Genomic DNA, 15,003 nt, shown 5'->3' on the forward strand with positions numbered 1-15,003 from the left:
AAGAATAGTATGAATTATTTAATACTGCAAAATGTCCCTAAGCCACCATGTGTGACCATTGCAAATACTGCACTAACTTGAAGCAGGAATTGGAACTCAACTGGAACATGGAAGAGAAGTAAAAAAATGGATACTTGCACTACTGGGAAACAATACTTCATAGAATAAGAGTCTACTGCATTCATGCTGACAGGAAAGATTTGACAAGTTAATTAATTTGTCTTTTCTCTTACCTAAGCACTTCAGCCACTTAAACTCCCTGCTCTCAAAAGCAGTGTCCGTCTCTGAAGCTGAAAGTGGCACAACTCACAGATTTTCTCAGCATTGGACACAGTTGCCTTTGTTTTGAGGACACAGGGAAGGCCACACAGAAAAGTGTTTCATGGGGTCCAGCTGGTGTGGCTCAGTGGTTGAGCATCAGATACCTATGAACCAGAAGGTCACGGTTTGATTCCCTTTCAGGGCACATGTCTGGGTTGCAGGCTTGGTCCCCAGTAGGGGGTGTGCAGGAGGCAGCTGATCAATGATTCTCTCTCATCATTGATGTTTCTATCTCCCTCTTCCTCTCCCTTCCTCTCTGAGTGTGTGTGTGTTTCCTGGGGCCTGACAGGTTTAGTCAGATAAACTGATGTTCAGAGGCTTGGGTTTCCTATCAGCAGTGAGCCCTGGATCCCAAATGAAGAGGTGCCCCGTGTTCCTTGATAAGTGTGTGTGTGTGTGTGTCTGTGTGTGTGTGTGTGTGATTATAGGGTTTTCTAAACTGTAGGTACTATAACAAGGCCAGCTCTTGCCTGGCTCTAATCACAGCACAGCATGTGATGGTACATTTACACAGAAAGAGTTTAATAAAGGTTGCTTCCACACCAATTAATAACACTGCCTCAAAGATGCTAAAACTTTCCCCTACACCAGCTGTGGGCAAACTACGGCCCGTTTGAAATGAATAAAACTAAAAAACAAAAAAGACCGTACCCTTTTATGTAATGATGTTTACTTTGAATTTATATTAGTTCACACAAACACTCCATCCATGCTTTTGTTCCGGGCCTCCGGTCCAGATTAAGAACCCATTGTGGCCCTCCAGTCAAAAAGTTTGCCCACCCCTGCCCTACACACTTCCCTACTTGAGCCAGACTATAGCTCAAATCTTCTCCCATCTCTTTGTGGTATGTGTGGGGGAGTGATAATCATCTTTGGATTTTTGTGTCTACGTCCAAGGATGGTTATGCTGGTTCACATGGCCAGACTGCTTGTTAAAGTATTGAAATACCTCCATGTTATTTGTTAAACAATGGTTTCCCTGACCTCCATGTGTGCCTCCCACCTTCCTGCCTTCCCTGGGACCTTCTTCACAAGGTTTCTACACAGAATTTCTCCAAGACCCTGCTTCAGTGTGCTTCTCAGTATTTTTAATATTACCCTTGCATATGGCATATAGCAAGGGGGAAATACAGAAGACTCTGGATTAACACCATTCGCACTTGTTTCCAAAAAATATATTTAGCAGAGCATCATTGGCAGGATATTGATAGGGTATTTCTGGATGGCACCAAGTTATCTGGCTGATAGGAGAAGAGATGGCCTTTCTTTGTGAGGTTGGCTATTAAAATCTGATTCAGGGTCAGCTAGAAGGAGAGCTATTTCCATACTGACAGATGTTCAGTGGCTTTTGTCAAGTGAGTTGGTGGCCTTTATCCACTTCCAAGTGGCCAGATGTCCATATTACTAAAATCACTACTCTAAGCTGATATGTGATCTGATTAAGGTACCTCTTAGGCATTTTGGCTCAGAGTTTATAACTGAATTGGAGTGGATATTGAGACAGATATATAAAGAAGAACTACAGCATATTCTGACTCTAAGACCATCCTAACTGCCTAAATGTGCCCAGCATTAACCTTTTTTGCAGATAAACCTAGAATTTAACCGTCATGAAATGTTATTTTAGCACCTTGCAAAAAGTCTGCAAGAAAAAAATTGGCTATTAAAAGTAATTGTGTTATTTCAGTGTTGTATATATTTTGTAATGAATGTTCAGCAAAGGCTAGTGAGAGTGAAAGAAAGGAGGGAGAAGCTAAGACAACAGGATATTTTCCAAATTGAAATCACTTATTTTGATTTCAAAATCCAAGTCAGCTTAGACTCTTCCAACCCCAGATTGAAGGTGGCCCAGGGTTTCTTCCAGAGCTTGGCCCAGCACCACTATTATGAAATGGATTCAAGTTTTTTATATGTATTTTTATAATGTACATGTTCAGAGGCAGATCCAGGTATTGTGGGTCCGTAAGCTTATACAATTTTGGAAGTCTCTAAGAAGAAGAATACAAAATAATAAATTCACAATTGCTAGGGTCCCCAGCAGGGCCTAAAAAGGGGGGCCCTGCAAGGGAAGGGCCCTGAGTATAAGCTGCACTAGCATCATGGAAACTACCTCTTCTTTACAGCTTGCCTATGTAGTTGACACCAACACACTTTGTGCAGCTGTGATCTTCTATTTCACATTTTGTTCTAGGTTCTTTGCTGTGCTATTGTGCCTACCTTAAAAGAAATGCAAGCTGAGCAAAATCTATGAAGTTTACATAGCAGGAAAAAATGGATTTTCTGTCATTTAAGAGGGATATGATTAAAGGGCCACTCCCACCGAAAGTCTTGATGAAATGTGTGCTGTGTGGCCATATGATAAAGGGGTAGAATTTGTGCTGATTTCTTCAAGCTTAAAAATGGGACAACTGGTATTCATATCCGAAAAGCTCTTTCAAACTAACTATACCATATAAAACCCTGTGCATTTTGGGACTTATGGGAGGGACAGCAGCCTGATTTTTTTTTATAGTTAATGTCTCACCTCCCTTATTGTGCCATGCAAGGCAAAAGATGGGGCAGGGATTGATACTACACTGCCATTCTCACACAGAGAATTTTGTGAGATGATGTTTCTGAAAGTTTATTTCTACTTGGTCTAAAAAGATAAATTATAGAAACATCATTACAGCCTTCCCTCTTTCTAAGTTTGCAGGAGGTGATGGCTTTGAGAGTCCACGTCCTGAGTAGGGCAGTCCACAGAAAGTGGTACATGAGATTTTACGGGATAGTAAGGAGGGATGAGACAAGGAGGGTCAGGCCCCTTCGCAGCCTGCTCTGCTCCTGGGTAGGGCTCATGTGCTAGAGGGGACAATAGGCATCTGGATCCTGGTTGTAAAGGCGAGGTAATTTTGTATTTTTAATGAGTCATTTTGAAATATTTGTAGTTTTTCAAGTACATCAATATTCTGTTTAACTTACTTTGTATTATTATCTTCTAACTTTGTTGTGGCAACTGTTCTTTAAAATATGTTAAAACATATGACCTAGTGCATCATCTGTTTTTGGAAATGTTTCATGTCTGCTTGAGAAGAATGACCATTCTCCAACTGTTGGCAGGAGAATTCTACATATGCTCATTAAATGAAGGGTATTAATTGTGTTCAAATCTAAGCCTTCACTGACTTTCTGTCTGCCGAACCTACCAAAATCTGATAAAAAAGAGGATAAACAACTCAATTTTAATTAAAAATAAGCAAACGACCTGAATAGGCATTACATAGACTAGAAAGTATCTACAGCCAACGTGCATCCAAGAAGATGCTTAACCTCACTAGTAATTACAGAAACATAAATTAAGGTGTCAAAGAAATTTCATTTTTCATTCACTTAATCTGCAAAAATCAACAAGTCTGACAATATCAAGTGTTGAAAGGATATGGATCAAGGGAGTTTCTTATGTATTACCAGGGGGTATATAAAAAGGCACAATCACTTTGTAAAAATGTGGCATTATTTTGTAAAGGAGGAACATTTATACACGCCATGGCTGTTCAGTTCTATTCCTAGGGATGGAGACAAGAGAACTCCTGTCTATGCATCAGAAGACATGTGAGAGAGAGTTCATTGCAGTGCTATTGTAATAGCAAAAAACTAGAAAAGACTCAAATGTCCAATAACACAAGAATAAAAAACTAACGAAATACTATACGACAGTAATAATGAGTGAGCTATAGGGGCAACCCAGGTTCGCCAAGCCACTAGGCCCGCCGTGGCCCTCAGACACCCAGCACGTGCCTGGCCGGCCACCACAATGCCCAAGAGGAAGGTCAGCTCTGCGGAGGGGGTTGCCAAGGAGGAGCCCAAGAAGAGGTCCACCAGGTTGTCAGCCAAACCTGCCCCTGCAAAAGTGGAAACGAAGCCCAAAAAGGCAGCAGGAAAGGATAAATCTGCAGACAAAAAAGTGCAAACAAAAGGGAAAAGGGGAGCAAAGGGAAAGCAGGCTGAAGTGGCTGACCAGGAACCTAAAGATCTACCTGCGGAAAACGCAGAAACTAGAAACAAGGAGAGTTCAACCTTAGATGAAGCAGGAGAAAAAGAAGCCAAGTCTGATTAATGTCATATACCTAGTCTTATCAGTGGTCCCTGTCGCCCTTCTTGTACAATCCAGAGGAATACTTTTATCAACTATTTTGTAAATGCAAGTTTTTTAGTAACTCTAGAAACATTTTTAAGAAGGAGGGAATTCCACCTCATCCCATTTTTTAAGTGTAAATGCTTTTTTTTTTTTTAAAAGGTGAAATCATTTTCTGGTTGTTTATTTTTTTGGTACAACCAGAAAATAGTGGGATATTGAATATGGGAGACTTTGATTGTCTTGGGTGTCAGCTTAGCATTCCATAGATGGGGGTAGTTTTTATATCCTATAATACAAAGTATACTAAATGGCAATTTGGAGTTAGTCATGAGTTTGCTATGTCTTGAACATTTTAAATTACTTCTATTCACATGTTTTTGGTAGAATTGTTTCCTAAAGGAAACCACTCCTTGATCTTGGCTCTCCCTATCAGAATTTTGTGCATCTGTAACATCTTTGGTGTGGCAGTCCAGTTTTCCTAGTAACTTTGTCAGTGTGCTGTGAAAGATTGAAAATTTGATTATGCAGTATATATGATATTAAATTGTGAATTAGTGGGACTTTGATGTAACAGTGTATCAACATTTTAAGATATTGGTACTTGATACTCTATTAAGGAAAGTTAGCCTCTAATTTTTAAGCTGGAAAGTCACTGGAATAGCTGTTTAGAAAAGAATCACAACTACATGACTTTACATTTTTGGTATGTATGTTAAGAATTGCATACAAATTGAAATGTCTGTGTACTGATCCAAAAAACAAACAATAAAATCTCAATTATGAAAGAAAAAATAACGAGTGAGCTATAAATTCCTGTAACAACATGAAAGGATCTTAGAAACACAATGTTGTGTAAAAAAAAAAATCAGGTTCCAGAAGTTACCTATCTTATATAATAAAGAGCTAATATGCTAATTAGACCGAACAGCAGAATGATCATTCGGACAACCTTCCAGATGAAGCTGGGACTGCAAGGGCCAGCCGAGGCTGCAAGGGGCTGCGAGGGGCTGTGAGGGATGAGCCCCTTGCACGAATTTTGTGCATTGGGCCTCTAGTAGCATAGAATACTTGTTTTATGAAGTACAAAACAACTAAAGTAAGTTGTTTAGACATATTCACATATATAACAAAATGTTTATCATATTGCACACATGTAAGATAAACACACACTTTAGGATAGTGATTGTCTTATGGGGGCAAGAGGACAAAATAGGGGTTGGAGCACAGAGGTAGATGTACACTATTGTCAATGTTTTAGTTTGGGGGTTAAATGGTGATTTTTGAGGTGTACATTACATTATAAGAGTAAATAAAAAGAGGACAGAGCCACACACAATGGACAATAATGACTGCGTGTCATAAACCAATAGAACAGAATAGTTCTGCTCCCTTGAGCTCCCATCCTATACAGACAGACCTTGGGTTACGTTGGACTCGACATATGTCGTTTCGTGGTTACATTGCCATCTCCCATTTATTTATAAAAAGAAAGTTACGTCATTCTGACGTATGTACATATGTGCTTTATGTTTTTTATTATTTATTTACCACAAGTAAAGATCAGGAATTGTTATCTTTCTTTTATACTTTTTTTACTGTTTCACTTCATTACTGCTGTGTATGTGCTCCATGTGAGTGACGTAGGTGCTTATGTAGGTGGGTTCTGACTTAGGGTGAAAATCGTGTTATGTTGCGCCATAGGACCGAATCTCCGATGTAACCCAAGGACCTACTGTATAATAAAAGGGTAATATGCAAAAGGGTAATATGAATGGCAGAACAGCCCGTCGCTATGATGCACACTGACCACTAGGGGGCAGATGCTCAACGCAGGAGCTGCCCCCTGGTGGTCAGTGTGCTCCCATAGGGGAAGCGCCGCTCAGCCACAAGCCAGGCTGAGAGCTAGTGAGTGCAACAGTGGTGGCGGAAGAGGCTCTAAGGATATTCTACTGTGGGGAGTGGGCCTAAGCTGTCTGTTGGCCATCCCCCAAGGGCTCCCAGACTGCTAAAGGGTGTAGGCCAGGCTGAGGGGACCCCACTCCCCCCGAGAGCACAAATGTCATGCTTCGGGCCTCTAGTTTAAATGTAAATGAATAAGGGGCAGAGGAAGATCAGAGGAATGCCCAGATATAATAAAAGGGTAGGAGAAACGTAAGCTTTAGCTGTCTGATTGTAAAGTATAACTTGGCTGGGACTGCAGACATCTGAGGCTCTCAGAATGACTGGCAGACTACAACCCAAAGGGAAAGCCTAAGGTTAGGTTGATGGTAAGCAGGTCTGATGCTTGGTTTTACAAAGCGACAGGGTGCCTCAGCTCCTCTCAGATTCAAGAGCTAGGTGGTGTGAAGATGCTGTCTGGAGGATGAACACTTTTCCACAGCCCCAGTCCAATCCCAGTCTTGACCAATTCTCAGTTAACTGACAGGGGCTGAGGCCTTGGGAGAGGAATGTAGCCTATCTTTAACGAACCATCGGGGAAGAGCTTAGGAAATAAATTGCTCAGCCTCACTTTTCTCTCCCTTCCCAGTGCCTTCCATTGGCTTCACAAAGCAAACAGTGTCCCAGCTCCCTCTGGAAGCCAGAGGGCAAAGGATCCACTGAGACTGTCCATATAGCTCAGCCTCTCATGGGTGAGTGCAGAATGCACAAGGGTAGGAGTAGATCTGGAGAGATAAGCAGAAGGTAGCCAATAAGGAGGTATGAACAAAAGTGCTGAGTGAGGTTTCTGAAAAAGCTTTTGAATTATCTTTATTGTTCAAAGTATTACAGATATCCCCTTCCCTGCCCTCACCCCTCACCCCAGGGACTTTTTTAGCTGTTTTCTCTTCTTCCTTCCTGGAAGCAGACAATCCTAGAAGCATAGCCATCATATTTTGACCCCAGTAGATACAAAACAGATGCTAAGAATGGTGACTCAGGAAGATAGAGCTGAGTCCTATAGCAGTCCTGAACCACCCAGCCCCAGTCATCCTATATAGTAAAAGGGTAATATGCAAATTGACCTAACAGCGGAAAGATCAGAATGCCTGAGGCCCCTCGCCCAGCCAGCCCACCCCCGATGGCCCCCATCCGGGTGGTCTGGATGGATCCCACCAGTGCACAAATTCGTGCACCAGGCCTCTATTTGTTACATAATAAAAAAAAAAAATTTTAAAAACCCAACCTTTCAATTGTTTGTCAGGCTTCTGTTACATGCAGCCAAATGCAATCCCTACTAATTCAGATACCTTGCCAAAGTCTCCAATCAGATATACCAAATTATTAAGTAATTTCTGTTCCTTTCCATTTGGAATAATTCGAGTTAATGTTTGATACTTCATAAAAGAGAGATTCATTCATCTTCATTTTTAAAAATTAAAATTAACATAATTTAATTGACAGTAGAAATAAGCTGAAAGTCAATAATTTTTCTTTTATCTGCATGTTAATTGACAGACAACCCAAAGTTTTTATTCATTTTTCTGGCTCATTTAAGATAGCTCAGTTTGGGAGTAAATAAGGTGTCAAATTCATAAAATTTACTTAGCACTTCTACTTAAAACATCTGGTTTTCAAGTAAAAAAAAATATTGATTTCTAATGTACAAACTGTATGAAGACTTTTTACCTGAAAATAATTATGAAAATATGGAAAGAAATATAATAATACCACAATAACTCTTATGATTAAATCAATTACCTCCCAAAGACAATTGAATTGTAAAGCTCTCTCAAAGCTAAAGAAAAATATAGTATATAACAGATTAAATTTATATCTATCTATCTATTAATATGCCTTATATGATGCATGAGATATTAGTGAAGCCATACAAGTTCTCAATAGCATCTTAAATGTTTGAATGTCCATTAATGTTTTGACTACACTGGAGAAATTTGCCAATTAAAGAAATTCAACTGGTGGATTTTATGGTAAAGAAAATAACTACATTTTAATTTGACTGCTTTATAAAATCTGCCTCTCATGAATTGGGGTAAAACTGTATATAGATAAACCTGTAATCTGTGACCAGTGTTCTTAGAAGCTTGTGAACGATTTTACACCCCTTTATAGGCCAGTTAGATTCCTCAGTCTCACAGTCACCAGGGGTCTGTTTAACTGCATTATCAAACTGGAATTGTGGGGTGCTGATGCTCAGAAAAATGAGGTATCAGTGGGGTTGGTGACAGAACTTAGAGTGGTGGGTCATGACAGGACCTGTGCCAGGGCATTTAAAGGAGATGCAGGCAGATTGAATGACTGCCCACACCAACCTCCCTGGGGCTTAGAAATTAATGAAACTAAGTTGACTCAACACACTGTGGTTAATAACATGAAACGTTCCTTGGAATTCTTGCTGCATCATTTTGTGCAGCTCTTGTTATGCAGATCAGATTTTGTTTCATAAAACATCTCCGGAGAATTTTTAGTAAACAATGTAGTTTTGGTTGCTGCCTCAATGTAGCCGAGTGTGGAATAGGCTTATTACCTTTGTTTGGTCACCAACCTTTTTCTGAGAGATACTGTTGGGTTAATCTTATGTAGTAGAGGCTGGCTACCTGTACTCTTTTCCTCTCGGGCACCCAGCCAAACTGTATTTCCCAACCCCCCCTTGGAGTTAGGTGCAGCCATCTGATAAGTTCTGCCCAATAGACTGTGGGCAGAAGTGATGTACACCACCGTTAAGCTGGGCTCATAACAATCCTCCCTTCTATTTTCCTTAATGTCAGCTAAACACAGAGGATCCTCGTAAGGCCTTAAAGAATGGCAAAGCCACTAATTGCAAGGAGCCTGGGTCCCTGAAAGACTGTTTGGAGCAAAGTCTTGCTATCAACCTTACTGGCAAAACATGTAAATAGGAAAAATAAACAACAACAAAACTCATTTAGTGTTACAGATACCACTAAGATTTTAGAACTATTTGCTATAGCAATTAACCCATCCTGACTAATAAATCTTAAGATGTGTATATAAAAAGAATACTATTATAATTATCTTTTTAGTACATACATACAAGTAAAAATAAGTGCATATGAAACTTTCTGATCATTTCAATAAAAGTTCAGAAAATATTCCCTATTGACTTTAATAGACTTTGCCATATAGTTCTACAGTATTGATAAATATCAGATTTCATTTTTGGTGAATGTCACAAAACTGAGAGCTTTCATATCTGTTTCCTTCACCTAGAATCTATTTTAAAAACCAGTCAATTTTTACATATTATATGATACTGAAGAAAAGGTGATTATTGTTGTAAAGGGCCAGAAAACATAGATTAGTTGTGTGGTACCATATATGGAAGGCAGACTTTGTAAGTGATGAACTGCTGAGGAGAGTAATTCTCTGGGGCTGGAGGCTCCATCCTTTGGGTCCATATTATTCCTACTTTAAGAATTACACCCAGAAGAAACAGAGACAATGGACTGAATGGTTGTATCACCCCAAAATTCACACGTCAAAATCCTAACTTTCAATGGGATTTATTAGGAAGTGGGGCCTTTAGGAGGTAATTAGGAACCCTCATGAATGGGATCAGTGTTCTTATAAAAGGGTTTCCAGAGACTTTCCAGCCCTCTGTCACGTGAGGATAAAGAAATCAGCAGTCTGCAACCTACAAGAGAGCCAGCCTCACCAGAGCCTGACCTTCTCGCACCCTGATCTCAGCCCTCCAGCCTCCAGAACCGTGTGAACAAATTTCTGTTGTTTGTAAGCCACTGAGCCTATGGTACTTTGTTATGGCAGCCTGAACTAAGACACAGAAGACATAATAAAGAGGATCAGTCCATTGAAACCTCAAAAAAAAAAAAAAAAAAAAAGAATTACAGTTAATATACCATGTTTAACTGAAATTTTAAAAAAGAAAAAAACAGTCAATTTTTAGAAAATTATTCATTTTAAGCATTACTCAAATGGTAGTATCAGTATGTCAGAATACAAGACCTGTCACCTCTCCTGAACAAGACAGAAAATAATTGCATATGTAGTTTTTAATCATTTCAAAAAAATTTTAAATCCAATTTATCTTTTGGTGCAATAAGAATGAATTCTTGTACCACTGGCACATGCTCACAAGAAATACCTTTGTGGATGTTAAACACTAATTACTGCATTTATGTAATATTGCCATGGGTATCCTATTTTTATATGTGCTCACTATATATTCAGATAAACTCTAGCTTGCACAAGTCATTCTAGCTTGCACAATCTTATTCTCTCAAAGTCTTTATTCATCCCGATCCTTTATTATGCTATTTGCCCAAGTTAAGAATGTTTGCCTCATAAGCCTCGTGAGCCTCCAGTTATTTTTTCTCTTAGATGCTTTCTATCGACTATTCAGAGATTAGTTTTCCCTACACAGAGTCATTGAACTCAGTCATCTCAAAATAGCTAAAACAAAGCAGTATAGATCAGCTCTAGGTTCAATGGTCACACTGTGGGAACACAATTCATTTGTTAATTAAATGCATACTATCTACACCACTGCCTCCTGCTAGCTTCAAATTTCTGTTTGTGGGAATTCTTGGTTTGCCTAAGGAGTGGAAATAAAACAGACACCTCCCTCTGCTGTTGCTAAATTGTCTTCCATGGAAGCTTTTCTCCCACTTCTGTTTTTTAAATGTCAATTTGTACATTAGCCTAGTAGAATTTTTATGTGAACTCTGCCATATGCCCCCCGCCGCCCCCCCCCCCAAAAAAGGAAAGACATTATATCAATAATTTGATAGTAGCAATAAGATTTTTGGGAACAACTGTCATGTTCTACCCAGAAGCCCCAAGGATCAGCCTAATCTAGACCTAAACTTCTCAGTTTATACATATAAATAAAAATAACTGGTTATTCCAGTAAAAATCCAGAAAATACCTGTTCCCTATTGGCCTTAATAGATTTTGACAGATAGTTCTACAGTCTTGATGAGTATTAAACTTCATTTTTGGTGAATATATGTCACAAAACTGAGGAACAGATTGTCCTCTGAATGTGGCTTGAGTCTGCCCCAAACTGGTTGGGCTTTCTCTGATGCATGCCCAGCATCTGGTACAGTGCCTAGAACACAAAAGTTTCTAAAAAAATATTTTATTGAAAGGAAGAAATGTCAAGAGCTAAGGCTGGAGAACTTAATATGCCATATGAAAGAATGTGAACTTCATTCTAGAGGGACCAGTGATTTTATGAAGGGGAGGTATATGAACAAATTTTCATTTTGATTTATTTTTTAAAATATATTTTTATTGATTTCAGAGAGGAAGGGAGAGGGAGAGAGAGAGAAATATCAATGATGAGAGAGAACGCCCCCTACTAGAGATTAAGCCTGAAACCTTAGGCATGTGCCCTGACTGGGAATCAAACAGTGACCTCCTGGTTCATAGGTTGACTCTCAACCACTGAGCAACACCGGGCCGGGTAAATTTTCATTTTTAGAAAGCTCCCTCTAGCAGCATAAACTTCACATTGGACTCTAAGCTATGTGAAGGAAGGGGACTCTGCCTGCCTTGCTCATCACTGGTATCCTTAGAACAAAGCACAGTGCCTGGAACATATAATTGGCCCGAGTTATCTGCCCAATGAATGAATGAAGTTAATGAAGCTAGTCTCTGAATCTTACAGAACAGGAGATTTCAAGGTTTCCTGGGGAATTCTGACCTCCAATAGATTAGCTCTACAATTTGATTTCTGAGCTGGTAGCTGGTGGTTGATCCATTTGAACCTCTAAGAAAGTCACCAGAGCAGAGTGAGACATCACTCTGATCTTGAGAAATCTCTTTGTACCCAACGAGACATATTTCTTGGGCCTAAACTGGAACTGATTCATTCTCCAAGACATAGAAAAGGAAAAGCCATACTCCTTAAGAACATTTTTTCAAGGGACATGTGCAGGACGCCTGGAGGTCTTTGTCAGTCCACTCTCAAAACAATAGCACGCCAAAGGAAGGGTACAAACCACAGGACCAGCAGTTAATTTTATGGTTGATAAACATGTTTCAACTTGAGCTCTCAGATAATGTGTTTCTATCGGTCAACTGGGTAGCCTCTGGCGTGCTGACCTTTGAAACATGGGCATCACAACCTGACATTCGAGGCTGTTCAGTTCCTCTGGTGTCCACACAGTTCGATACATCTTGCTTTTCACAAAGCCTCCTCCCTTGCGAACCCTACTGTTCCCAAATATAAATGAGAAAATTAAACATTACCTTGATGAGAAAATAGCACTCTCTCATTGACACTTCCTCACATCCTCACCAATGTGTTATAGTTTTTAGTAGCTGTTTTTACATTTTTAATTATTTTGTAGAGTTAAAATATGTAATAATGGATAACTGTGCAATACATTAAATACTTATGGGTATGTTGTGCCTTCTGTTATAATATAAAATCCATCTATTCTGGTTGATGGGTTTTAACCTCACACAGAATACTTTAAACTCCATTTGGACTTGTGCCTACAATCACCTTAGCAAAGTCTCTTAAGTAACTGCGCACAGCCTAATTAGTATGCATTATCAATTAACAAACTTAATAGCCGGCAGATTGATTAGATCCTCTGTTGCAGGGGCAGAGCTGAAGCGAAACAGAATGAAAAATCATTGCACGCATACACTGCAGCTTTGTTATTTTCTCAGATCCCCTCCTCCTCCTTCACATTCCTTTAATTAATGCATGCATATGGTTCTGCATATCTGGTAAACCCAAGCTTTTTCTAACTCATAAAGCTCAATCTTAAACAGAGGGAGTCCATGCCTCCCTTTTATTTGGGGGGGGGGGAGGGGGGGAGTCTGTATATATCATTTTCACCCTTCTTCTTGCCCTTTGTATAGCACTGAATTTTAACGGGCTGCTTCTCCCAGCCTGATTATCCTCCCGGTGGTGGGAATGGGAGAGGAATACAAAGATGAGTGGGAAGCATGTGCTTTTTAAAACAGAGGACCACTCAGGAGTCACATCGGTGGGGCTTTGACAACCGTAAAGTGCTTCCGGCAATTATTTCCAAAAAGAATAGTACAAATGGACTGTCCTGTTACATCTTGTCTATTTTTGATGGACTGGAAACAATATGAATAAATGAAGGAAAATCCACATTTCCTGAAAGCAGGGATCAAACAGAGAGGAGTTGCCAACTGCACTGTTCGTAAAACACTGGCATTATAAGAATTTTACACCTTCCATAAACATTCAACACAAAACTCTAAAGAGGCTTCTGAAGACATTTCCAACACCATAAATTGTCACCCTGCAGTGATGCTTTGGGTTTTATTTTTCTATTTTAAACAAAGTAATGGTTCGTGCCAGCCTTTTATGTATTAGCGGTTCTCAGGTAGCATATCATTTTGCTTCGATGTGGGAAGAGTTATAATTAGGTTATGGAGGAGGTCCAGAGAAGTTTTCATTTCTAGTCTGAAGGACACTCTGTATGTTTGTGGCTTATTGACTGTTCCCTCCAAAATTCTATCAGGGATAATCCTAGGAATCCCAGGTCTAGTCAACTTTTTCTTGACCATCCTCCAGAAGGAAGGCCCTGCCTCCCTCTCTGACCCCTCCTCCTGCCATTGCCCCCTTCACTCACCACACTCCAGCCACACTGACCTTCTCACTCTTCCTGAACACACGAAGTTTTCTCTGCCTGGGATGGCTGTTCCTACTCTTTGTATGGTTTGCTGTTTTCTTATCTGTTGGTCTCAGCTCAAATATCGTCTCATAAGAGAGGCCTTCCCCAATCACCCATTCTAAAGTAATGCCCACTCCCCGTGCTCAACCACCAGTGCTCTTCGCATCACTCTATCATCAGGGGTCCTCAAACTTTTTAAACAGGGGGCCAGTTCACTGTCCCTCAGACCGTTGGAGGGCCAGACTATAGTTTAAAAAAAAAAACTATGAACAAATTCCTATGCACACTGCACATATCTTATTTTGAAGTAAAAAAACAAAACGGGAACAAATACAATATTTGTATTTGCATGTGGCCCGCGGGCTGTAGTTTGAGGACCCCTGCTCTATCATACCGATGTCATAGCTCTCCCACTGTCTTACATTATCTTACTTATTTGCCTCTTTATTTAATATTTTCATCTCCTATAAGAATGCAAGCTTCTTATTAGCAAGGACTTCATTGTTCATTCATAGCTGTTTGGATTCAATACTGAGCACAGTGCCTGGCACATTTTAGGAGCTTAATTAATGTCCGTTGAATGAAAATATGATTAAATAAATAAATAGGGAATGAATAAGGAGTAGGCATGAGTATGTATGTGTATGGGGAGAAGAGAAAAGGGGGTCAATACTGAGCCTAGAGTATACCAACATTTACAAAATGAGCCCATAAGCAAATGACATTGAGAGAGAGAGAGAGAGAGAGAGAGAGAGAGAGAGAGAGAGAGAGAGAGAGAGAGACACTTGGCCAATAAGCACAGGAAAAGATGTTTATCCTTAGCCACTAGGGAAATGCAAATAAAAAATAACAATGAGATAGCACTTTATATCCACAAGGACGGCTAGAATGAAGAAGACAGATAATAACAAGTGTTAGCAAGGATGTGGAGAAATTGGAGCTCCCATACATGGCTGGTGGGAATGGAAAATGGTGCACCCTCTG

At 39.8% G+C, this 15,003-nt stretch overlaps 1 protein-coding gene across 1 annotated transcript; it reads left to right on the forward strand.

The window, feature by feature from the left end:
- Positions 1–4,114: 4,114 nt before the first annotated feature.
- Positions 4,115–4,417, forward strand: LOC118655975 (non-histone chromosomal protein HMG-14-like). The gene has a single exon (XM_036308601.1). It carries the CDS (start codon positions 4,115–4,117, stop codon positions 4,415–4,417), a length of 303 nt encoding a protein of 100 aa, XP_036164494.1.
- The last annotated feature ends 10,586 nt before the right edge of the window (positions 4,418–15,003 follow it).

This window comes from Myotis myotis, unplaced genomic scaffold, assembly GCF_014108235.1.
Source record: "Myotis myotis isolate mMyoMyo1 unplaced genomic scaffold, mMyoMyo1.p scaffold_m19_p_5, whole genome shotgun sequence".
NCBI lineage: Eukaryota > Metazoa > Chordata > Mammalia > Chiroptera > Vespertilionidae > Myotis > Myotis myotis.

What these genes read in the sequence shown, in the direction of transcription:
- LOC118655975 (XM_036308601.1), top strand. Translation starts at nt 4,115, where the DNA reads ATGCCCAAGAGGAAGGTCAGCTCTGCGGAGGGGGTTGCCAAGGAGGAG.